Below are 24,833 nucleotides of genomic sequence, written 5' to 3'. Positions count from 1 at the left end.
TGACACACTCGGCTGGACACGACCGTACCTTGTTGGATGCGGTGAGCCGGGTGCCCGAGTGCTGCACAACCAGGAGGAACTCATTGCCGTCGTCGAGGAAGTTGGTCAGCTCCGGACAGGAATGGAGACCCGCGGCCAGGGCAGCGTGACCCACAGCGGCATCCAGGCCGAAGTAGTTAGCAGCCGTGGCCGAAATAAAGCGCTTCCTCTTGTCTCCCTCCCCGGCCATGCTGGCCGGACGCAGGCCCGCCAGGCAGGATCAAGGCGGGGGTGGACCCAGCACCCCACGGGAGTACACGGAGGGCTGACGGGAGAAGACCCGAAGGGCGGGCGGCGGGAAGGACGGCGGCTCACGCCGGGGTACAGGGCGAGGCCCGAGGCCTCCCGGCGTCCCTGCGTTGCCAGGACCCGTCACTATGGTGACTGAAAATGGCGACCCTGGCGCGCTCGCGAGCTTGGTCCGGGTGGCGGCAGGCAGGCGCCGCGGCACCGCCGCCGGCGGGCAGAAAGGCAGCGGCCGACGCTCTCGGCAATCGGCAGGCACGCCGGGCCGAGCGAGGCGGGCGGGGCGGGGCGGGGCGCGGCGGTGATGGGCGGTCCCTGGCGGCGCGCGCCCTCTGCAGGCCGCCCCGGGGCCGCCTGGGGCGGGGGAGGCAGCCCTCGGCCCGGCACGGCGGCAGCCCTGTGCGGTGCCCGGTGGTCCGGCGGCTGCCCGGGGCTCGGGCGTCCCCGGCGGCGTCTCGACCTGCGGCGTGGCTTTCCTCTCGGAGTCATCGAAGCAGCTCTCCTGCCATCAGCCGCATTACGGTGTCACGGGCACCGCAGTACTTGGGGTGCTTCCCCCCCGCCCCAGCTCCGTTACCGATCAGCTTCCGCTAACGAACCAGCGGTTCCCGGGCTTGCGCTGCTTCGGCACCGCAAGGCGGAGAGGGACGGCTGCCGCGGCTGCGGGCCCGGCCCCAGGAGGCGGTGGGCGAGCGCTCAGGGCTTCCCGACACCGGCCAGCAGCAGCAGGGAGCCGCAGAGGAACGTGCTCCCGCCAGCGATGCCCCCCCGCCTCAGGGGCACCCTCCCCACAGCCCCGCCTTCTCGAGCTAGGCTGGGCTGCGGCGGCAGAGGCTGCCTCTGTGGGACGACTGGCCATGAGCCATGACCGTGCAGCGGCGATACCAACAACCGATGCTGTCAAACTAATCTGAATGGCGATAGTTTGCGATCCCGTTTACGCCTCACGCCGGGAGCCCTGCGGCGGCCTGGCTGGTGCTGCCCGCGGCAGACCCGCCTCCGGCAGCGCGCTTGTGGCTTCCAGGGGTTTCGCTGGTCAGCGCGGGTTTTGGCTATCTGCTCTTCGCTGGGGGTTGCCAACGCTTCCAGCCGTTCCTTCAAACCAACAGGGTCTTCACGGTGAAAAAAACATCTCGCCTGCCCCCGGCAGCTCTCCTTCAAGCAGGCCACCAGCCGCGCCGCCACCGCCCGCGACCCGCGCCTGCGGCTCTCCGCAGGCAGCCGGCCCGGCCTCCCGCCCCGCCCGCCCCGCGCCGCCGCCGCCGTGCTCGCGGGACACGGCCCGGCAGCTCCCGCCCGAGCGCCTCGCGGGCGGGCTGGCCTCCCGCCGTTCGGCGGGCACCGGTGACGAAGGGTTCACGCTTCCCCGTTTTATTTTGCTGCGAACACGCGCTGCGACAGCCACGCGTCCCCGGATCTTCGTACTCGCGCCCCCCCCGCCACCATTAGCCGCCCTCAGAGCCACCCGCCCGAGCAAACGGCCCCGAGAGCCGTCCCCGCGGCGGGCCGGGCCGGGCCAGCTGACCGGCCAAGGTACCACCGCTCGTCCCCCCCGCCGCGGCCCGGTACGGCGGTGCCCGACAACGCGGAGGGTGGGGCCGAGGGCGGGGTGATGCCTCACGGCGGGCAGGGCGCGAGCCTAGCTCCGCCCACTAGGAGGCGGGGCCCCAGCGGCGGATCCGCCCCGGCGGCGCTGTCACTTCCTGCTCCGCGGTGTCTGTGTCCGGGTCGCTCGCCGTTCCCTGAGCAGCCGCTACCGCCCGGTTCCCCGCTCCCGCCCCGGGCACGACACCCGCTTCTGGCACCGGTGCGGCGCCGGGGCCTGCCCGCGCGGCGAGCGGGGGGGCGGTAGGGCCCGGCGGGGGTGGGGAGGAGCAAGGCGGGACGGGGCTCCTCTCGTCTCCGCTCGTCTCCTCACCTCCGGTCTCGGGAGGCGGCGGCGGCCGGGGGGCGGTGAGCCCGGGGGGGCCTCGGCTGCGGGCCCCGGCAGCGGGGCGGCCCCCGCCCCGAGGCAGGACGATGCCGGTGAAGAAGAAGAGGAAGTCCTCGGGGTCGGCGGCTGCAGCGGCGGACGACACCGGCCTCAAGAAATGTAAACTCGGCAGGTACCGTCTCGCGGCGTGGCGCCGCCCGGCGGGCAGCGGCGGGCGGGGCGGGCCGGGCCGGGCCCGCGGCGGCGGCTGTCGCCGGCTGTCACGTCCCGGGCGAGCGGCCGCGGGGGTGGGCCGCTCCTCCGCGGGCGGAGGGCCCTGGCGGCCCCGGCCGTGCGGCGGCTCCGCTCCGCACCGCGTGCCCCTGGGCTGCGGCATCCCTTTGTGCGACGGCCGCGGCGCCCAGGGTGCCTGGGGTTCGCCCCGTGGGCGGCGGGCACGGTGAGGCGGTGTGGGGCCCGGCCGGCTCCGCGCAGTGCCTCGGTCGTGCTGGTGGCCTGTGTTTGGCCGCCTGGCGCAGCGCCGGTGGGCACGTCCCGGTGGCTGGGTGCGCGGGTGCGGGGCGCTCGTCGTGCGGGTTGCAGCGTCTGCATTTGGCGTGTTCACGCTCGGGAGAAACACTGCGGACCTGCTCCCGTCTCCTGCTGGTTTTGCCTTCCACCGTACCCCTAGGGCCCATGCCAGCATTTCTCCCCATGTTCGTTCTAACCTCTGGCCTGGGGTAGGCAGCTCTCCTCACTTTAAGGTTGCCAATACTCAGAGTGTCTACGTTAAATCGTCTCTTTTTTTTTTGCAGTGAAATGGAAGGAGAGGTCAGCACACTTCAAAACAGAATCAGGAAAGGTTTTTCTAATAAATACAGGAGTCTGAAGGAGCTTGTTCATTAACTACTATAAAAAGACCACTTATGCCATGATGCCCAAAAATTACCATTAGAATGCCAAACCATTAGTATGGTGTAACAGGAGCTTCCAGCATGGCTTCCCTAAAGTAACTGTATGCCTTCTTCATCTATTAGATCTTGTTAAGTATGTCAGTAAACCAGTAGTTATGACAAACGTCCTGAGGACATAAGAACACAAAGGACTTACGAAATCAGCGCTACAGGAATGGCTATTGCGAGAAACTGTGGTATAATGGCCTTTCTCATAGGTTGACCAAGCCTGAACTTGGAAGTACACAGGCTTTTATTTTGTTATGACTGTTCATTTTGGATAACTGTTCCAGAGCTCACTTTCTGTGGTCATTAATGATCTTTTAGTTTCGGTCTACATTTATTCATAGCCAGTTCTTGTGCCTGCATTATCCTTTATATAACAGTCCTCCCTCATGCTTCTGCCTTAGTATATTTGGAGTGAGCACTTGTGTTTTCTCATACTTTATTTTGTTAAATGAAACAAGCTAAATTCTTCTGGTTTGTAATACTGATTTTCAGTTTCTTTGCTCATCATAGCTCTTCTCTGCATTTCTTCCGGTTTCAGTTCATCTTTCTTGAACACTGCTCACCAAAATTTTATGATCTTAATTTCTTTTACTTAAAAAAAAAAAAATCTTTTGAAAGCTCCTTTAAAAAAAAAAGTCTCTACAGGAAGCTAGCAGTCATTGGGCAAAAACTGTGATGTAAATGAGAGTTCATACTAGCTGATCACAAAATGTTAGATACATGAGCATTTTTTACATAGCATTCTTATATAACAATATAATAAAACCAGTGATTACAAATGGATATCTGTTAAACTGGATAAAAGCAACAAGCAATAGCATCCTGCATGGCTCTCTTTCTTTCTGGTGACTTGTGTTTTTAATGGCAGTTTAATGGATGTTTGTCTGTAGCACATCTTTAATTCTAGCTTTCAGCACGTAAGACTTCATCTTTGGAGAGTGTTGCTTTCTTTTCCAGTGAAGCTTAAAGCAATACATGGGAGTTAAAATTGTTCACCACCTCTCAGAATTTAACTATTATCTTCCTGCTTGACATTTTCATTTTAAATGTAACATAGGAGCTGCATAATTTTAAATCATCTCATACGATTAACTTTCACCTCATTTTTAGAAATAATCTTAGCTTGTTCTAAAAGTCTGTAACTTGTATTTGAAAGGAGTGTGCATAGAAAACATGCCGTAACTCCTTACTGACTAAAGATTCTTTCATGTGGTCCGTGTTTTTACTGGAAGAAATCAGTTGTTCTATGTTTTCTTTTAAAGAATGACAAATTATGAAAATTTACTTCCTAGGCAACTGGGTTGTGTGTCGCATAATGAAGACAATGTTGGGGGGAAGCTGTTTGTGCTAAGCAGTTTTAGCCTTACCATAGATTGTGTATTACTATTCTGGTATGTGTACCAAACATCTATAGAATTTACAGATATTTAGTTACATGCTTAAAGTAAACAAATTGACTGAGTTTTCTTCCCAAATCTGTATGCTTAAATATAAATAGCCTGACTTTTAAATATGTCAAACTCTGTAGCTCCTCTTGACCTAAATGGGACCTGTGCATATTCAGCACTCTTGAAGATCATGCTGCTTATTAGAGACGTAACTTTAAATGTCTGTATGTATAAACATAAGTAGGTAATAAGGCATTTGAATTACTGAGTAGTGATATTTTGACCATCTGTGTGTGGGTTTTTTGGCTTAATATCTACAAGATAACAGTACTTTTGCATTTCAGAAAAAGTAATAGTTGCAATAAATTGGGCTACGAGCGGGTTGTATTTCAAGATAATTTTATGTTCCAGCAAGTGTTGAAATAGGATGACAGTCACCCTTTAACAAATTCAGCTTCATTGTTGTTGTATATTGACTTCATGAAACAGTTTAAATAGTTTGAACTAATAATAAATAATTTGGAATTTAACTTTAAACTATTTCCAATTTCTCATATTAAAGTAACACTTATCATCCTTGTGTTTCTATAAGCTATTGCAGATCACAAGCCTCTGGTAAAGTAATAAGTGGAGAGGAACATTTTTCAAGCAAAAAGTGCCTGGCTTGGTTTTATGAATATGCAGGTAATATGCAATGGATTAATATTTAAAATTATGTGGGTTTTTTGTTTAAAAAAAACAAATACATCAAATATTATTTGCATTTTCCTTTTTTTATGCTGATGTGGACATAAAAAATATGTCCATATTCGCTTCCTTATAACACACACTTGAATTAGTATAGCTTTTACTATCACCTTTTCAGTATTTGTTCTTTTTTACTTTTTCTTTTTTACTCTGTGCTTTATAACTTACCATGTCATTCTTTAAAATGAAATAACTGGTGTTGGACAGTACAGTGTTGAACCAGGCTATACTGGATGATTCTACTTCTTGATTTGACATGGACAAGTAGAATTCAGGACATTGAGAGGTAGTTTACAGAGAAGTTTATTTATCTAACTAGATCTTGTTTATAATCAAATTGGAAGCATAAGGAAATAGTTCATGATTTAAGCCTCTTGGTTTTCTATTTTACAAAATAAAATAATAGATGCTTATACTGTTTTTCCCATCTGAGAATCTGTCCTAACATTTTTTATATTCTAAATAACAAATGTTTCATTCAAAAGTGTTAGAAGCAGCCTCTTTCAAATAAATCAGAATTGCTATCCAAGTAATAGTTGCTTTCAGTGAATATGCAGTGTATTTTGCAGAATTTATTAGACTGTTACTGCCATTTATTTACCAATTATATGGTTAGAAATTCAGGATCTGTAAACTGTTACTAATTTCTTTTCTTGTCTAGTCACTGCTTGTCCATCATAACTAGTTGGTGATCAAAACTCATTAATGGCCAGTATGAAATTACTGATGATTTCTCTGCCGGCAATTGGTTTGAGTGTATTTATCAGAACTGATATTTTCCTTGCAGTCTTTCCACAGTGATGAACTACTCTTGATTCTAGTAATCTGCTTTCTAACTTAGGTTTGAGGCATACTCTTTTGGAGTAAAGAGTCTTTCTGAGGAAGATAATAATTCTCCATTAATTTTCTTCTGATAAATGCACCTGCACATACTTTTAACTTTAAGGCCTGTAAATTTTGTTTTTGTTGTTGAGTCAACAACTGAATGTAGGAGGTTATACTTTGTTAGTTAACCAGTAATCAAAATATACCATGTTTCTAGCATAAAATAGAATTCCCGTGAAATTATACCTCATAGGCAATTAAATGTTTCCATTAAAAGAGAAAATTATACACACACATATACATGAATTGTACATTTTCTGGGGTAAAAACACTGATTCAAGTTTATAGTTGTCATTACCAGTGAACCCATGTATGTGTTTCTCTTCATAACTTAAACTTGCAATTTTTTTAACACATTCTATGTAAGGGCTTCTCAAAACCAGATGGCACTGTTTTGCCTTGCTTACCTAGGTGAAATGTTCTTTGCAACATTTTTCAAGAGGTAGGGGGGGAAAAAGACTGTTCTGTCTATGTATAAATAGAAAAATTTGCAAAAAAATGTAAAATGCCATGTTCTTGTGGAAAATAAAGCCTTTACCTTTTACATGGGTTCATATTCACTAAAACAGTGTTAACATAATGATCCAAGACACATCAAAATAGCGTGTCAACAGGCCTTCTAATAATATTTGGTTGCCCAGTAGGAGTCATTTTTGGAACAGGCTTAGCAGAAATAACTGAAACCAGAGAGAGATTCAGAGAAACAAAGCATTGTGGAGTGTGTCTGTATGTGCTCTTCAAATACGCTCTTTTTGCTGCTTTTTAGAGGCTTTCTTAGTGTTAAAATGGAAAAGTGACAGCATAACACCAACTGTTGTGGTCCTAATCAAGTTATTTTCATTGCAGTCAAACCTTTTCCGGCTTTGTACATGGCTAACATGCTTAGCATTTTTCTGATTTATTGTTATCACTCTCCTCATATTACTCAGCATCATAAAACTAACCTTACGTTATTTGAAGATTCATTCTCTTCTGTGTTAGTGCAAACCCGTAATGTTAACACCATTGAAAGAGTTAATACCTGTAATAGTAGCTCAGACGGAATTATTTTTTTTTATTGTTGATAAAATAACTCTTTGAAGAAAGAACATGGTAGTGTAACTTCAGCACAGAGTAGCGGTACCCAAGTTGTCTTAAAAAACCCATTGACTGCTGCTATTATTGGTGTTAAGCTATATCAATGCGAACTCACTGGAGTCTTTTGGAAACTCGCATACACAAACTAAAATAGCTTGTCTGCTGTTGTGGGGCAGCAGTGCACAACGTGGAAGTTCTGGTTTAGTTTTGCTTTGAGTTCATGGTGATACTTAATATGTAACATACATGTCTCCACATTGCAGTTGGTACAATGGTTTTAACATAAAAGCTACTTAATAGTGTAATTCGGTATTTTTAAAGATAGCTTGTGTGCAATATAGTCTAATTATTGTTGTGTGTAACCCTTATGAGCAGTGAATGTTACTCAGATCTCAGTCTGGTTTCTTCTTGGTTTTACAGGTCCCGATGAAGTGGTGGGGCCTGAAGGAATGGAAAAGTTCTGTGAAGACATCGGTGTTGAGCCTGAAAATGTAGGTTTCTTGCGTGATACTAGTAACACTTTAAAAGAGGGTATTGGATAAGATTAAGTTCTGTGTAAAACTTCAGTAAGCAAAGAGTTGTTTATCTTCCTGCTTTTAGGAGCTGTTCTAAGATATTTCAGCTGAATACATCAATTATGTGTGGCTGGTGTGTGAGGTTTTTTTTTGTTTCATTATAGTAATGCTTCATTTTCAGAACTGAAATTAAGGGAAAGATTGCACATAGCTGAATTATTAAATGGTAACAAATATAAAGTGCAAGCATGTACAACAATTGCTATAATGTTTGAATGCTTAGAGTTTTCTTCTTGGACATCTAGAAATCAGCCTTTTCTTACATACTGAATCCTTTTTCTCCCCTTGTTTTTTTCCTCCTAGATTATTATGTTAGTTTTAGCCTGGAAACTAGAGGCTGAAAGCATGGGATTTTTTACCAAGGAAGAATGGTTAAAAGGAATGACCTCATTACAGTAAGAGTGTTTTTACATATGTAATAGTGTTCTAACTTTGTTTGTACCAGTAGCTTAATTATTCTTGCCTTCAGTTTCTTGTGCATTGGCAATAAGACACAGAAACTCTTGCTTTTAGGTCCAGTCTCAGTCAACAACTGGAAGTAGCTATTGTTGTTCATCAAGTTGTGAATCTGATGAGTTCACTCAAATTAAGTTTTGCCGAACCCTAGTAAGTTAGGTTTTGGTGGCTTCTTCTTCATACAAAAAAAAAAGTTAAAATATCATTCTAGTTAGCAGGCACAAATAAGTAGATCTGGAGATACCCATAAGCATATCTCAGCACTGGTATTCTCGAAAGTTTTTACTGATTTCTAGGCTTTATGGATGAGGACTGCATTGATAATAATTTTGGTTATTAGTGTTATTTATTAGATGTAGGTCAGAAGCCATGCTTAATGCTTAGGTTAAATAACACTTTTTCAATTTATAAATAAATTTCTTGCTCCTTCTGTTTGTCAGAATTTTTGGTGAGTTAATGCTCTGCCTAAAGAGATTGTTTCTTTCATTAAACTAATCAGCTGTTTGTGAGACTTAGTTCAGTTGTCACTTTTTTTGTTTGTTCTTCATGAAACTACTTATGGTACATGAATGTTTTTACGGGTGACTTGTTATGAGACTGCATTCAATGTTAGAAATGTCAGGGAGCTACTGTTGCAGCTACAGCATGGTGGGAAAGAGGGGCTGATTTGACCCTCGGAGTTGGCACAACTGCTCTATCAGTTGTGAATTGGTTTGGGAAATTGTATTGGGCAGATACCCTCTGGTTATTCAAGACTGGAGTAAGTGACTCCGGTCTGACTCTCTTGTGCAAATTTTAATTTGATTTGGGATCAGGCTTCCGATAGATGCCTTGATTGTTTTGTGACTATCAGAAGCTCTTAAATTTAGTAAGAACTGGAATGGTTAAATTGCCTGAAATTCAGGATGACAGAGATTAAATTCTGGGTGCGTAAATTTTTAGATGCAGTGAATGGATGTAATTTGGTCACTTCTATGAAGTACTTAATTTTTATGCCCAAATAGAAGTGCTCAAGAGTTAGCCAGTCTAGCAGAACGCAAGCACAAAGATGTATGAAATCAGGGACCTCTTCAGAGCCAGTATTATATACTTTGTTTCTAATAATCTGCTGTGATTTGGAATCTTCTGGTTCTTTTAAGAACAGAGCTGGTCTGTAGGCTAAATGTGTTTAAGACAGAAAATATGGTACCGCTGTGCATTTTTATATAAACAGACTTGTGATCCGAGCACTTGCCTAAGCCTAAACTCGTTAACCTGTATGTTTTGCTTCCCCTGGGTGTGCTCTAATAGCAGGCTGTAGACTAAGCAGCTGGATGAAGCAGTGACACTCATATAAAGGAATTCAAGATTCATTGGCTTAAAAAGAGAATATAAATCTGTAGACTTGTGCTGTTTGTGCTTACTGGGAAGGGAGGATCATATTATGGGATTCCATCTGGAATGGGGGAATCTAGTTTCTTTTGAAAGGTTTGAAGGAAGTTTTGAAGGAGATGGATTTTACCCTCTTAAAGCAATAGAGTATTATCACATTCTTACACAGCTTTTTTTAAAATTTTTGCATGAAGAAATTACATTAAAAGCCCAGAGTGTATTCTAAGTCAGAGTTACGTTACAGAATCCTTATTTTAAAATATGTGAAATGTCACATAAGGTAATGGCATGAACTGGGTTGGGTGGGATTTGGCTCCGTAGTAAGACACCTAGATGTGTGGTTTATATATAAGAGCTGGATTTCTGAAACTCTTACTGCAGTCTTTGGAGATCTAGTCAGTGTAGTGGAGCCTAGGGAGGTATTCAGTTTGCCCTAAAACCTAGTCACTGGTCACCTGAGGTGCTCTTACAGGTTGGTTGGCTAGACCTCTATGAGTGGCAACACCTGAAGTTTAGACACCTAAGTCTAATCTACAGTTAGGTGCCAGCATTTGGGTGCCTGAATCTTGAAGTGACATTCTTTTTGTGTGTGTTTTTTTGTGATATGCTGATGGAGTTTGTTGTTTAGAGAGGAGGAGAAAAATAAATACGTGGTAAGGTATACACTGTCAAAGTTAAGGTGGATCAAGCACTAAGTACCAGCTTATGAGACTTAAAGAACTTAAGCTGCGTAAGTGAGGTTTCTAGCATATCGTGTTGGTAGGGTGAATTCTGCTCTGTGTGTGTGTGTATATATATATATAAAAAAAAAAAAAGCTGGGATCTAAATTAATCACCTGAAGCTCTTTTCCTAGTCGGCAGAAAGAAACAAGTACGTCTGCTGGGCAATTTATTTCAGCTATTTTAAACACCTCCTTAGGACGAAATGAATAGCCCTCAGGAAGTGACTGTTTATCTATACTTGCTTTAATGCCATTGGAGGGTGAATAACTTAGAGTTGAGCATTTAACTTTACGTATCTGAGTTAAAGGAGAAGTATACTCATGTATTTGTCAATTGTAGGCTTTACAGACCTACAAAGAAAAAAAATCTAGTTACAAAATGAGGGTGAAGGAAAAAGGATTACAATTCATGATTTTATTAAACTTCATAGAACTCACTGTTTGAACTAGGTAAATACAAATAATTTCATGTGTAAGGAAGTGAGGCATAAGCAGCTGTATTGTCTGAATACTTCCCATCTTTTTTTAACCTTAGAATTTGAGCCAAATTTTACATTAAAGTTGAGCTTTTGAAAATGAGTGACCAGGTAAAGGGGAGAGAGCCAAATTAGATTCTAACTGAGGGAAATAGAAGGTCATGATCTCACATTTTTAGGTACAAGAGAAACCACATGAGAGAGACAGGAAAGTCAGGTTTGTAACTTCTTGCTGTTTGCAGAATTATTAGTAGAAATAACTTATTTGGGTTGATTTTAATGATAGCCTAATATCAGCTGCTTTTCCAACGAGCTTTTTGCTTTCTTTGTGTTAATGTTTGTGAGGCTAACACACAGCACAGTGTAATTTCTTTTTTTTCATGCCAGTATAGCATTCAAATGTATACTGGAATCGAAATAATTTCTGGTCTCCGGACCTGTAAATCAATTGACATAGTGAAACTATAGCATTGTCAGGGCATGGAAAAGATGTCCCTTTTGCTCTCTTAAGCCATTACTTCCTTGGACCTCTGTATGCTCCAGTTATAACATGGAACCTAAATTTCAGAAGATCCTGTTTCAATGCTTGATGAGAGTGGATGGGCTAGATGGATATAATTTCCTTTTGTCCATCTGGAGGTCTGGATGATGGCAGGGGAACTCTTTTGTAGATTAAAAGATCTTCAAACTACTTTATATACTACTATTAAATGCTTTTGATTTAATGTTTGTAGACATCTTACTAATTTTTCTTTTTAGTAAAAGACAAGGATGTGTGAATAATTAAGAAATATGAAACATTGGAGTATCTGAGTAGAAATTATTGCATCATCACTCTGTCCATGTTAGCTATGCCTCAAATGAACTCTCTACCTCAATAGAAATTAAAATAGGACTGCTTTGTGGTGCTAATTTAAGTTTTGTTGTAAATATGATGTAGGGATGTGAAGAGAATGTAGCAAGCTAATGTCTAGTTTTGTTGATCTTGAGGTAATCTTATTTAATGCTATCTTTCAGTAAAGGCAGTTCAAGAAATCACATCTTTTGCTAGTCTTTGTACAGGAGTTTGGTGTTAATTCACTTGTGCTAATTAGAAGGTTGTTCTGACTTAATCTTCCTAACAGTGTTTGGGTTTTTTATTCTAAGTACGGGCGACCTCAGTCATCTTGTTTATGGTGCGGCCACACGAGCAGCTATATCTGTCTCTAATAGAGAGGAGCTTGACAGCTCCTTCCCTCACTAGTGTGAAGAAACTCAGTGGCCAGGTGTGGTAATGCCTTAAATGGCTTTAAAAGAGGTATGTCCCTGCACTGGGCTTCAGAGGGTGGTGCCTGTCTGAGTACGATCCATTTGACTGTTTGGTTTTAAATAGGTTGACAATAGCTCAGGAGTCTTGAGGCTTAATAATTGCACATCTTCATACCAACTTTTTAAAGAGAATCACTTCTGCATTAAAATACATATAGCCAATAGTACAGTAGACAATAACAGGAATTTTACTTTGTACTTTATTATTATTTGAACAATTTTAACAAAATATTTTGTAAGAAATTTAAACGTACTGAAACTTGTGTTTATCCATGGTATGGTAAATAATCTCAGTCAAATTATATTTGACAAAATGTGTGGTAAACCCACTTTAAGTAGTTTATATATGTCATTAGTACACTAACAACATGAGCATTTAGTTAGGTGTAAATAGGTAGATTTGTCCTCAAATGTAGAGAACAATATTATTGCAGTATGAAGGTTTGAACATAGAAAGAAGAGATTTGAGTATAAAATGAGATGCCTTTGTAGCATATCATAATACTGTTCTAAGGGTTAAATGATAAAATACATAGACCAATTAGATGGCTGAAGACAAAAGTAATTCTATCTTTAGCTAAATTTACCAAACCTTTTTTAACAAGATCTTGGCTGGGACTCAGTACTGCTTTAGGTAGATGCTGCTAGAGGTAAGAAATAACAAAAGGCTCCATCAGCTGGAACCGCTATGTTTCTCGAGTCACATTCTGAGAGGGGCAGGGACAGACATGCCAGCACAGGCTGGTGGGCCTGAGGAACAGGATGTGTCAGCTGAGGGCCAAGTACAGCATCAAAGTACAGCATCGCAGCAACCTGCTGTGGTAGTCCCAAAGGGCCCTTGCTGTGGGCTGCCGTGACAAGTCCCTAAGGAGCTGTTAAAAGTGCAAATGTATTCTCTGAGAGGTGGGCTGCCAGAGGGGGACACGTTACCAAAGGAAGTATTTATATGCATTTCTGACAGTGTTGTTTCTACCACGCAGGATACAGAGCAAGGTGGAATATTTTTCTTTTTTTAAATCATGACAGCTATTATTTTATAAGAATAAAATGTGATATAATATAACAACTGTTCTTTTGAACGAGTCTTTCGTGGGGGATTAGCATGTGTAAATTACGTTCTCTTCTGCCATTGTTGGTGAATCTAACCCATTTTCTATTTGGAAACAAAAGTCCTTGCTAAGTGAAATATGTGGAGATCTTCTTTTCTTCCAAGGGGTTGTTTTCACCAAGTGTTATCCTGTCAGCTAGCAGACCTGTACATTCTCGTACAGCCTGTGAGTTTTCAGTTGAATAGCTACTGACTAATCCAGGTGATAGGCTTATCAGAGCTTGCATTTATCAGTCATGAAACAAGAGCAGACTAGTATGTTTTGCAGAGTGCCTGCTCAATCCTGCCACTCGTAAATATGTGGTCTTGAAGTGTGTGTTTAGGGTTTGGTTTTTTCCAAAGAGATATGGCATAAAGCCCTTATTTACAGCTGGATTTTACCACCTTAATGCACACTGAATACTGTTTTCTCCAAACTTTCATGGTGATTGAAAGATAAGATAGTGCTGGGTATGAATATAAATTGCAGAATATGGCATAAAAAGTCTACTATTTGAGAAGTAAAGCAGAGACTTTGTATGATGCTACTGATACATTTTCAAAAAACTTGCTTACAGAAGACAGGCATTCATCATTTCAGTAAGCTGCAAACCTTGAGCATGTTTGGTGTTCTTTAAGTCACTTTCATAGTATTACTCCTATGCATCTGATCATTGCATTTTGGTGATTTTAATTTTTTGTTTGCTGGCTTTTTTTTCTGTTGTCCAAATGTTTTGTTTTGAACTTCTAACGTCATTTATTTTTCTTATTTTAAGGTGTGACTGTACAGAAAAATTACAGAGTAAATTTGACTTCTTGCGGTCACAATTGAATGACATTTCATCCTTTAAGAATATCTACAGATATGCCTTTGATTTTGCAAGGGTAAGACTGCTGGAATGTTAGAGAAGTTCTTATTTTAATTAGTCAACGAGCTTGTACTTGAGTGGGTTTTGTGCTTTCTTTATTCAACCTTAGGATAAAGACCAGCGAAGTCTTGATATTGATACTGCAAAATCCATGTTAGCTCTTCTGCTTGGAAGAACTTGGCCACTGTTTTCAGTATTTTATCAATACCTGGAGGTACAAGTTTCCTTGACTTTATGAATGATGGCATAGTAGTTGGGCTGTTCTGTGAAAAGATTTCAGGGTTTGTGCTGTTTTGCTCAAGGGTGTATCCGTATTGCTCCTCTTCCCTTGCTCAATGTGCTTATGAAACAGTGATGTTCTTGTATGCGTCACAGATCCTTTTCTCCCTCCCTGTGCCCCACGCCCCCTCCTCTTAGCAAAGGCAACTAAAATTCCGTCCTAATTAGACTATACAGGTAAATTTTAAAATTAAATAATAGAGCCCCAGGAGTCCTTTCAGCTGCATCTGTACTGAATTTCAAGTTTGCTTTGTGTAGATACAGTATGTAGGTACCTTGACCTCTAGCTGTCTCTGGAAGATTTTGGTCAGCTCAGCTGCGAGTGACTTAGTAAAGTGGATGTGTGTAGGTTGTGTGGCATACTAGGCTTGAGACTATTCTCTGGCTTTAAATCAGTACTAAGGTTGCAAAGTAGATGTCCTTATGATCATACTGTATCGTACCCTGGAGGAAAGAAGATTTTTGAATTGTTCATTCTGGAAATATATCTGAGCTAGGTATGCCCCACTTCAGGGCAAGAAGAAAATTTACCAGTTTTTGAAGCTTAAGAGTGATGACTTCCTGATTCCCTGGTATTTTGATTTTGCTCTGATATTTCAAGAAACCATTTCATATGGTTTCAGAACTATGAAATATGTACATGTGTAGTATTTTAAAAAATGGAAAACCAGGGAAATAGTAGCCGTTGTTACCCACTAAATTCTTTGTTAGTTACCCACTAAATTGTTTATTAGGAACTGTTTGAAGATAAAATGAGAGAAATGAGATGCAGCATTACCAAATGTCACTTGACATTTTAATGTTCTGAAATTATTTTCCCTAGCAATCGAAGTATAGAGTTATGAACAAGGATCAGTGGTACAATGTGCTAGAGTTCAGCAGAACTGTCCATGCAGATCTTAGCAACTATGATGAAGATGGCGCATGTAAGTATTCATAACATTTTGCTTATTCAACTATTATTTCAGTATTTTCAATTTGCATAAAACACATTTCTGTAACAGAAATAATACTGTAAGGTATAAAACATTTCTTCTCCAACAATGCATAGAAAAACTATCCTGAAAACCATCCATCTTCAAACTGCAGATATTAATTGTAGTAGTATGTCAGGGGTATGATGGTGTACTTGAGCCAACTTATATTCAGTTGAGGATCTAGTGAAGCTGCTTGCTATATGAAACTATAGACTTGTAAATAGAATTATAAACAGTAAATTCTCATTTTGTACTAATATATAATAAACTAGCGTAACTATAAAGTAGCCTAGCTGCTGGTACTTGGGGCTGAACTCTACACCTGGCTGATAGTCAATCATAATATGACTGAATTGCCTTAGGCATCCCACTTCGTTCCGTGTTCTAATTACGTGCAATTTTGAAAGCTCTAGGAAGAAGGAATTAGTTGTGCATATTTACAATATAACCTTATTTTTATGCTTTCAGTTCAGTGGACCTGTCAGATGTCAGGAACACCTTTTTCCATAGTTCTGTGTAGTGTTATTTGTGCACTTTTTGCCACCCTTGGATTGAAATTATTGTAGTCATCTTTGAGTCTTAATAAGTATTTGAGTAGAGGATTGACATTGGATGTTACCTAGACCAATAGTTTTAACATTCATACTTTAAGAGAAGATGTTTGAAAGACATTGGCAAATATAACTCCAAGTTTCATCCATTTGCAGGGCCTGTACTTCTGGATGAATTTGTTGAATGGCAAAAAGTTCGTCAAGCATCATAGCAAGAATTCAAAAGAAAATGCAAAAATTTTTTTGGTGCCCACCTGTACACAAACTAATGAGAAAAACAAAGGATTGCATTTTCATTCTTAAGAAAGACTTTACAGTAATTTTTTTTTTCCTTTTTAAGGAAATTTTCTTGTTACACATGATATGGGCATTGAACCACACCTTTTCTGAGACTGAAAGTTGGAGTTCTTGTTTTGAGTCTTATGTTTATAGCATTTATTTCAGAACAATAAAGATTCAGATTTGTGACAAAGGCCTAAAAGTGAAGAATGTCCCTTGAATGTGAGTGTGGTGTCTATTTTTAAAACCAAATCTTTACGATTATCTTTCTCAGAAGTGCCCTTTGCTATGAATTTTTGGAGACCTTAAAAATGCTTAACTGGCACTGTTGCTTGCTGATGGTATGATTGTCTTGTGTGACAAACATTAGAAAGAATGACTGATTTTTTTTTTTTTTTTTTTTTTTTTTTTTTTTGAGCCCTGGGTGGGAGTGTGCTAATCTGCGTATTCAGTATTGGTCATGGGTTGTGCCACAGTTTTCAGCTCCTTGTGGAGATAAAGGCCTTAAACTCTTTTTTTTTTTTTTTTTTTTCCTTTTTTGTTCAGTACCCACCCAGTGGCATGGCATTTAATGGCAGACCCTTTTAAAGCAGAAAGGTGGAGAGCATATGGCTCTATATGCAGAATGGCTGAAAACTAGTTGCCTGTATTTCAGATGATGAACACAGATACTCTCTGGTACAGTAAGGCAGCTTCAAATTTTTACTACAATTTAGACTTTGGATTGCTTTGTATAAAAAGTGCAATTTATATTTTTAAAAGGGAAAGCTGGAAAGACTTGGTTTCAAGCTTTGCTGCTTATGTGTTTTAGACTGGAAGCATTCACAACATGACTTTTTTTTATCTCCCTGGATGCTTTTCATAATGTAAATCAGGAAGAGACTATTAAATCACCTACCTTTGACCTGTATATAACAGGCTATTGAGTTTTACCCTGTTACTCCATGTATTGAGTCCAATAACTACTGTGATTGCCCTTTTAGGTGCTCAGTATTTGTGGCATCCTTTAAATACAGTAGAAATTTGTCACTCAGCCTTCCTGCCCAGGAGGCCCGATGCCACCCTTCAGAAGGAAAGGGATTTTAACGAGTAAATGTGAGAAACCAAAACAGAATGAGAGAATGAAGCATCTGTAACTTCTACTTTATTATATATTATGTAGACTGTGATAATTAATGCCATGAGACTCAGTCAGTGATCAAGGCCTTTTTGTGCCAAGTATGTCAACAGCTTGAAATAAGAATAGACAATGTAAGCTAGGCATGACTTGAAGATCTTTGCCTCAGGGAAATGACTTCTGTTTTGCACATCCCTTATTCAGACTAACAAGCATGAGTTTTCCTATCCTTAAGGAAAGCTTTATTCCCAAGGTGAATTTTTATTTTACAAGGAGGGGGGAAAAAAAAAAAAGGTGTGAGGAGACATCATAAGAAGTGGGACAAACTAGTAGTATGTGCCTGTGCTCTTGTTCTGCTAGAGAGGACCACTCTTACAACTTATTCTCCAAACCTGCTTGCTGTGGGCTGCAGGAAGCAATGCAGTGGTGGTCCATGGGCTGTTCTGCAAGTCAGCTGATAGTGCACTAGAACCGTAAAAGCTTGGTTCTGCCCAAACAAAAAAGCATTTTGGGGGGATGCAGGGGGGAATCAGACAACAGTTGGAAGATCTACTTGGAAGATCTCTGCTTGTACAGTGGCTAGTGTCTGTGTGCATGCAAACACATGCACTACAAGTGTTCTAAATGTTTTTCCAGCTTTTTTAAGGGAAGTACTTAATTTTAGACCTTATGTAGGTTACAGCAGTTCTCTTCAGTATGTTACAAGCTGTCCATTTGCATTGCTGGTAATTCTGATTTCACTCATAACAGAGTGCCTTTCATTTGGAAATGGCCCTACCCCACAGAAAGTTAGTGCCAGAATGAGATTAACTTCAAGAGTTCCAACATCTACTGGTAGAGCAAGGTCCTAAGATGCACATGCACCAATGAACTTATGTCAAAGGAAGTACTGCTGTATACTAAATCTCTGCAGGGGCACTGGTTCTGAAATGAGTTTCTCAAATTCACTACAATGACTGTCCTTGCTTAGTATGTTTAGTACCCATTATAACTGGGAAATTCTCTTTCCAGAAGTTTTGAAATACTGGTTAGATGATGAATATTTTATAGTGTGATTAAAAAAAAAAATCATCTTTTTTAGGTAACTGCGAACTGTTGTGAATTCAATTTAAACCAGTTGGTCCTAGAGGATGGTATTAGAGTCTAACAGTAGGAGTGATGCATCTACCAATCCAAGGTGGTCCAGTACTTACCATTAAGGTGTAACACACTATGTGATGTATCATTTGTATCCCTGTTAAGGTTTTATCAGTATTCCTATAATAAATCCATGTTTCAGGGATTTATAACTTGGTTGTGCGTGTGATTGAAAATCATCAGTTACTGTAAAACTTTGACTGGGAATGAATGTATTTGAACTACTTAAAATCAATATAGTTTTTCAAATTTGAATAAAATAGGATTTTAAGTTATGTTTCTGTGCTCAAAACTGCAATCAGATTTATTGTTTAAATGTGAGCTAATGGCTTGTACAGTTTCATTGTGAACTGATCACTTTTTTTAGCTGTCTTTTATTAAATCACCTTGCAGCTTACTGTGGATAAGTGCCAAAAGCTGTTTATTTATTTTATTTTTTTTAATTTTGTGCATGTCCACAAGCCAAAACTGAGTTCAGCTAAATGCTTTCTTTAGTCTTTGAACTTTAATTTTGCTTTGCTCAGGTGCATTTCAGTCTATTGAATTAAAAAAAGTGACACCTTATTTTTCAGTATTCTAAAATGAAAGTTCACAGGTGAAATATGCTGCCACAGTTATGACAAATAATAAAATTGAAGGTGAAATGTCTTCCAAAACAAAATCATAGTGGTGTCTATCTTGATGTTATAAACTTCACTTTAATCTCACTTTCATTTCTTGATATTAATTCTTCCTAACATAACTGATTTTTGTTTTTCTAGTTTCCTTAGACAGCTAACAGTTTTGGTTTTTAAATCTGAAAACGCCCACCTGTTCATGGAAAAAGCCATACTGGTAGATTGGAATGTAATATTTCTCCTATGTAAAAATGTGATTTTGAATGAAACAGTCATATATGTTTACCTATGTCTTTAACTGTATATGTAGTTTTGATCCGATTTATCTTCACTGTTTAAACATCTAATTCTTTACTAATGGCTGTAATTTCACATTTCTATATAGCGGAATTTGAATTTTGCATTTGAGATTACTACAGATACAAGGTTGGTACCAGTCACAGCTGGCCCGGCAGGGGCCACTGTGGTCTGCATTTCCATTGCTAAGGTTTTTCCATATCTCTCAAGAGCTTTGAGCTGATATGTTGGTATTGACTACGCAAAAATTGCAAAAGGGACCATGAGTTTGATGTTTTCATGTTTTGTTCATTTTTTAAGCTAGTGAACGGTTCTTTCAATGCGATATGTACAAATTTGTACAGGTTTAGCTTTGTTAAGTATGATGAATAAAATGGTATGTAATAGGGCAGAAAACTTATTTTTTGTCATGCTGCCTCTTTTAGTTTTTCCTTTTGTGTATGTATAACTGTTCTTAAAATCACTGAGAGACTTTAATTCAGCAAGATGGATCCATCTAATTTCTAACTTAACTTTAATGAATAATTTCTTTGCTCCTGTGTACACACATAGAAAATAGAACTTGATCTCAAGCGCGAGCAACAGCCAACACAGTTCTTGATTAGATCCCATGTTGTTAGGTGCTGATAGAACATAATGGTCCTGGTAATTAACTGTCATGAATTATTCATTGGATGAACACTGTTCCAACGACCTGGTGCAATGTGAATGAAAAGGGACTGAGCTTTTCTCCCTTCCCCTGCCCTCTCATATCTCTTGGGTCACTTCTCTATTTTTAGGAAAGGACTTTGTATTTTCTAATGTACTCTTCCACAGGGTCTTTCAGAGCCCATTAGGGAAAGGATCAAAGCTGTATGTTTGAGTTAGTGACACTGTTTTCCTTGCAGATACAGCTTGTTCCACTACTTGACACTTTCTAGTTGTTGAGGTCTGTTGCCATACTTGCCTCAGGACACTCTTCCCTCCCAAAGATCATCAGTCTCTCTCAGACCTAAGGCAATGCCCATTTGTTGTCTCCACAGTTCCACTTTATCTTCTTTTGATAATGAAGTTCCCGTTGCCCTCCTGAGTCAGCAGGGTGTTTACATGTATGCAAACCAGGCATCTTATATCTATATCTACAGTCATGGCAACAGTTCAGTTACCTCTCTTTACCCTTGTCTTCTGTATTAACATTCTGTATTTGTCTCTGCTGGAAAGGACACTGTAGTGTTAGGTAGGCATATTAAAGACTGAGAGTGTACTGCAAGATGATGTTGCCTAGTGTTATCTTAATTTTTATTTTTAAAACGCTGCCAGGCTTGTCATCAAAATTAGTTTCTCAGATTTGTATATCACTTCATCCAGACTCTAAACTTTAATCTTGCTCCTGTTTTTATTTTATCTAATGAGTATGGCATTCCCTATATGTTGGGATCTCCATAGCTTTTTTTCCCCTGAATAGTAACTGACTACAATAACAATGACAGATGTAAGTTATTGAATTTGTCTGTTTTATAGGTAGGCCTTACAGTGGACAGATTTTTATCTTAATGAGCCAAGTACTATTTCTTAATCCAAGTTGGTTTCAACATATTTCTATTGAATGATTTATTACTTTATAAAAATGCTATGGTTGTGTCTGGTTGCTCTAGAAACTATGCCTATTGGTAAAGATGCTTTAAACACGTAGAATTTTTCGTCTTCTTAAATTAAACTTCTTCACTAATTTTGACAATTTAAGAAAAAAAAAAATCACTCCATGTTTCAGGGGTGTTGTTCAGGTATGTATGTTTATCAGCTTAGTAGTGAATTATTGCTGATTATAAAATAATTTAAAGGTATTTTTGGTTGATTTAAATTGTAGCTAATATACAACTTAGTTTTTGCCTTACTGTTTTCAGAATTACTTCATTTTTTTTCACTGTTCATTTTATGATAGTGAATTAAAGAGCTAGAACATAGTATTGTCAGCTAGTTTTATTTTTTCTGATAATAGCCCTGAGGTGATTCTTTTGAATTTTTTAAATATTAGTATATTTCAGGAAGGTTTACTGTACCTATTGTAGTAATTTAAATTACAATAAAATGAAATGGTAGATGTGGCTTGGAGCCTGCTAACTGTTATAAGCTTAATGTGAAATTATTTCTTTGCATTCAAAATCAGTTAATTCTAAATCAGTTTTTCCAATGAAAGAGGAAGTATTAGCCTATAATGTAATGCCTCTCAATAATTAAAACTTACAAAGAAATATGATAAACTTCAACAGCTAATATTACATCCCCATCTAGCTGCTCAACATACTTCAAATTGAACATGGAAAAAATGTTAGGATGTCTGAATGAATGATTCAGAACACACTTGAAATAAATCACTATTAATCCATGAGGAACGTAATCACTTTAATTTTTTGTAGATTACAGCAACAATAGGAAGAGGAACATTAGTTAGCTAAAAAGTAAGTCCTCTGCATACCTGACACTTGCTTCTGAGTTATTCTTTTGCGTAGTAGTTTCAGGAATTGGTTCTACTTGTGAGTATCTACAAAACAAAAAAAAAAAAAACAGTTTATTCCCTCGTGTGTTTGTTTTTTGCATCAGGGCTGAGTAGTAATACAAAGCAAAGACCAGTGCTGGAGTTCCCAGGGCTGAGCATGGGTTGCAACCCTGATTTTTGCCGTGATGCGAAACGGAAATATTCATGGCACACAGGGGAACGAATAGGAAATATATCTGAAAATAATACAGTCATATCCTACCATTTTTCCTTTTATTTCCATGCTTACTTGTTTAACCAGGGAAGTGTTCTGTCCCTATTTCAGACTTGCAGTCTGTATACCTGCACACACACTTTTATTTATATATATGTATAAATAAATATATAAATGTTTCCCATCTGGTGTTCAACCTGGTGGAAACTGCCCAGAAGAAGTTTGAAGGAGAGAGGAGGTTCAGTTCTCCTCAGCTTTCCTATAGCATATGTACATTTTTGGGGCTGTGGAGGTGGCTGGTCACCTTTCTGTCCTATGCAAATCCCCCTCAGTGGTGGTTTTTCTGCATTTGAATGGTTCTGTCCTAGGAACCAACTTAAAGGTTTGATAGTGAAATGCTGTACCCTTCCTGAATCATCATTGGGCTTATTCAAGACCCATTGACTTTATTTATATGTTTTGGGTCTTGTTGGTGCCCCACTCCCCCCTCCCACCCCCCACGGTGATTACTGGCTTACAGAATGAATACTCTACTGTGGAAAAATGTCTGCGTAGAATTGGAGATGCCAGACCTAACAATGTTCATGGGAAGACAGTCATTATTACTGATATTTGAGTGAGCCACCAGGATATTTATGTGCCAAGGCCTACCCTTTGCTAGTGTTTCAGACTTTTTTTTTAATTGTTTATGGAACTGTGATTTTTAGGTTGTGTATTAAATCACACAAGGATACTGCTGTGCCTATGCTTTACAACTGAGTATATGCTGTACTGAAGTTCATTACAATGTATAGTTCTTAAATGAAATGCTTATGACTTTAACAATGTAGGGTGTTACAGTTTGTGGTGCTTCTTCATATATTTTTGCAACATAGTAAGTATGATGTATAGCTCAATGGAAAATCACTGGTTTCTGAAGTCATGGGGAAGCATCTTAAGTGGCAGTAACTATTTGTAAGCAGTGAATAAGCTTCAAAACACAGTGTCATTTGCTGTTTTATTTTTTGATGATCATTTTAATTTCCTAAAGAATCACCGTTCATCAGGAAGGATGTTCATAGTCCTTGTTTAATAACAGAAAGAATATTATTTTTCTGTTAATTTGAGAGTTTGCGGGGGGAGGGGGCAGGTGGTGTACTGGCATGTAAGGCTTCAGTTTCATTGTACTGGGTACTGTGTTGTTAATAAAACTTTTGTCCCAACCTAATGACATTACTGTCATACAAATAAATACTATTATGCTTTGCATAGTGCTTGTGTTTTAACTAGAACATTCCTGCAATCCTAACATTAAATATTTTTCCAGTTAAGTACATCATCTATAGTTGCACAATATTCCTTAAAACTGTAATTAAACCAAGAACTTGTTTTCTAGTATTAATGTTACCAATGCAAGAGAGAAAATCACCTCATTCCCATTTATTACTTTGTTTAAACGTTCCTTGAATGTTTTGGCCTTCTTTACCTCAAAGATTTGATTTGTGTTAGCATAGTTTGAGTTCACCAATGAAGTTTCCAATCAAGTTGTGCAATTATTTTGGTTAAATTTTGCCCTTTGGAAATAAATAACAGGGGCTCAGTTCTCCAAACATGCTTAAGATTTCATCCTTATGGAAATTGGGTTCTTAATGATTGACAAGACATTTATTTTAGGCCTTTCTAGGTTAGATTTTTATAGTGGTTCATCCCTGAATTTTCTGCCATCCCTGAAATAGTGACTGCTTAGCTTCAACAGAAGCAGTCAATACTAATTGCTAAGCTTCTGCTGCTTTGAAATACCAGGTAGAAGACAGAGGAAGCCCTCAAGTTTAGGTCAGTTTGCAGGCCAGGTTTATGTGTACATCCCTTGGGCTACAGTTTGGAACAGGTGTGAAGTTGGCTGTATTTCTTTTAAGTTGTTTTTGTTATATTGCAGTGAGAAATACAAATTGCCACACCACATTATGCAACATTTTCATAGATTTAGAAATGGTGGGGCATAGTAGGGCACAGAGAAATAGAAGGAAGTGTCAGGCAGTATCCGAGATACTTAGCTTTTGGCTGGTATAGTGCCTTATGCAAACAAAGTTATCTGGTCTGAGTTTTCAGTTTTTGGATGTTTCCTTGTACAGATGCCTAACATGCTACACAGAGGGCCTGTTTTTAAGATTTGAATATCCAAGAAATGTTGGCACATTGCAACAATGTAACCCCTTGATAGTATCCTGGGGGCTGCTAGGAAGAGGAAGCTGTTTAATTGTTGGATGTTTCCCAACTGTAAGAGAGTCCACAGGAGACATAGGACCCGTGGACTCCTGTTCCTTTCTTGCACAGTTGTTAGAGATGTCATGCTGGATGTCAGGAGCAGATGCACTTTGGCGGTTCCCAGCCACATGTGACCCCCCCAGAGACAATCCGCTTCTGACAGATTTGATCTGGAGTAAGGAATTGGTAAGTGACACTCCCAACAAAAGTTTCCTGAACATCTATGTGTTATGGAAATGTGACACACCCATGCTTGGTAGCTAATTTGAAAGGAAGAACATTACAACAGCCATTTCAAATCTAAACGAAACAGGACTAGATTTATCCAGCTTTAATTGATTTAATCTGTGGGCTGAAATTGCCTTTTTGCAGTTCAGAAAGCCCCAAGTTACTTTGGTTTTGCTGAGTTAGCTCTTCAGGGTTTCAACTAGAAATATTTCCATGCAATATACAACACATCTTGTAAACAAGGAAGTGATCGTGATTTTACATAACAATGTAGTGCCAATAAAACATGGTTGGGAA

General features: G+C 40.3%; 2 protein-coding genes across 5 annotated transcripts in view; one reads left to right on the top strand and one right to left on the bottom strand.

Annotated features, from left to right (window-relative positions):
• The window catches only part of DYNC2H1 (dynein cytoplasmic 2 heavy chain 1), a 188,316-nt gene extending 188,087 nt beyond the window's left edge, over nt 1-229 (bottom strand). The window contains exon 1 of the mRNA XM_059824850.1: nt 29-229. Within this exon, the coding sequence (XP_059680833.1) occupies nt 29-229 (201 nt within the window). The remainder of the gene's footprint in view (nt 1-28) is intronic.
• Nucleotides 230-2,281: 2,052 nt separating this feature from the next.
• On the top strand, nt 2,282-16,545 carry DCUN1D5 (defective in cullin neddylation 1 domain containing 5). 4 transcript variants are annotated; one of them, XM_059820254.1, is made up of 9 exons: nt 2,282-2,390; nt 3,013-3,050; nt 5,145-5,231; nt 7,677-7,747; nt 8,135-8,226; nt 14,028-14,136; nt 14,230-14,334; nt 15,223-15,325; nt 16,084-16,545. In XM_059820254.1, the coding sequence occupies exons 1-9, from the start codon at nt 2,305-2,307 to the stop codon at nt 16,137-16,139; spliced, it is 747 nt and encodes a 248-aa protein (XP_059676237.1). In that variant the 5' UTR covers nt 2,282-2,304; the 3' UTR covers nt 16,140-16,545. The 4 variants fall into 4 exon arrangements, with proteins under 4 accessions (XP_059676237.1, XP_059676248.1, XP_059676226.1 ...); XM_059820265.1 differs by lacking the exon at nt 3,013-3,050 and having other exon boundaries at nt 5,149-5,231; XM_059820243.1 differs by lacking the exon at nt 3,013-3,050 and having other exon boundaries at nt 5,140-5,231.
• Nucleotides 16,546-24,833: the final 8,288 nt, after the last annotated feature.

The sequence above is a fragment of the Gavia stellata genome, chromosome 1 (genome assembly GCF_030936135.1).
Source record: "Gavia stellata isolate bGavSte3 chromosome 1, bGavSte3.hap2, whole genome shotgun sequence".
In the NCBI taxonomy this organism is placed as follows: domain Eukaryota; kingdom Metazoa; phylum Chordata; class Aves; order Gaviiformes; family Gaviidae; genus Gavia; species Gavia stellata.
The sequence above is the reverse complement of the archived record's forward strand: the minus strand, read 5'-3'. Positions and strand labels throughout refer to the sequence as shown.

Excerpts from the sequence above, each read along its gene's own strand:
- DCUN1D5 (XM_059820254.1), top strand. The coding sequence starts at position 2,305 with ATGCCGGTGAAGAAGAAGAGGAAGTCCTCGGGGTCGGCGGCTGCAGCG. Across the intron at positions 5,232-7,676 it reads TTGGTTTTATGAATATGCAG|GTCCCGATGAAGTGGTGGGG; the intron begins GTAATATGCAAT and ends TTGGTTTTACAG. Across the intron at positions 8,227-14,027 it reads AAAGGAATGACCTCATTACA|GTGTGACTGTACAGAAAAAT; the intron begins GTAAGAGTGTTT and ends TCTTATTTTAAG.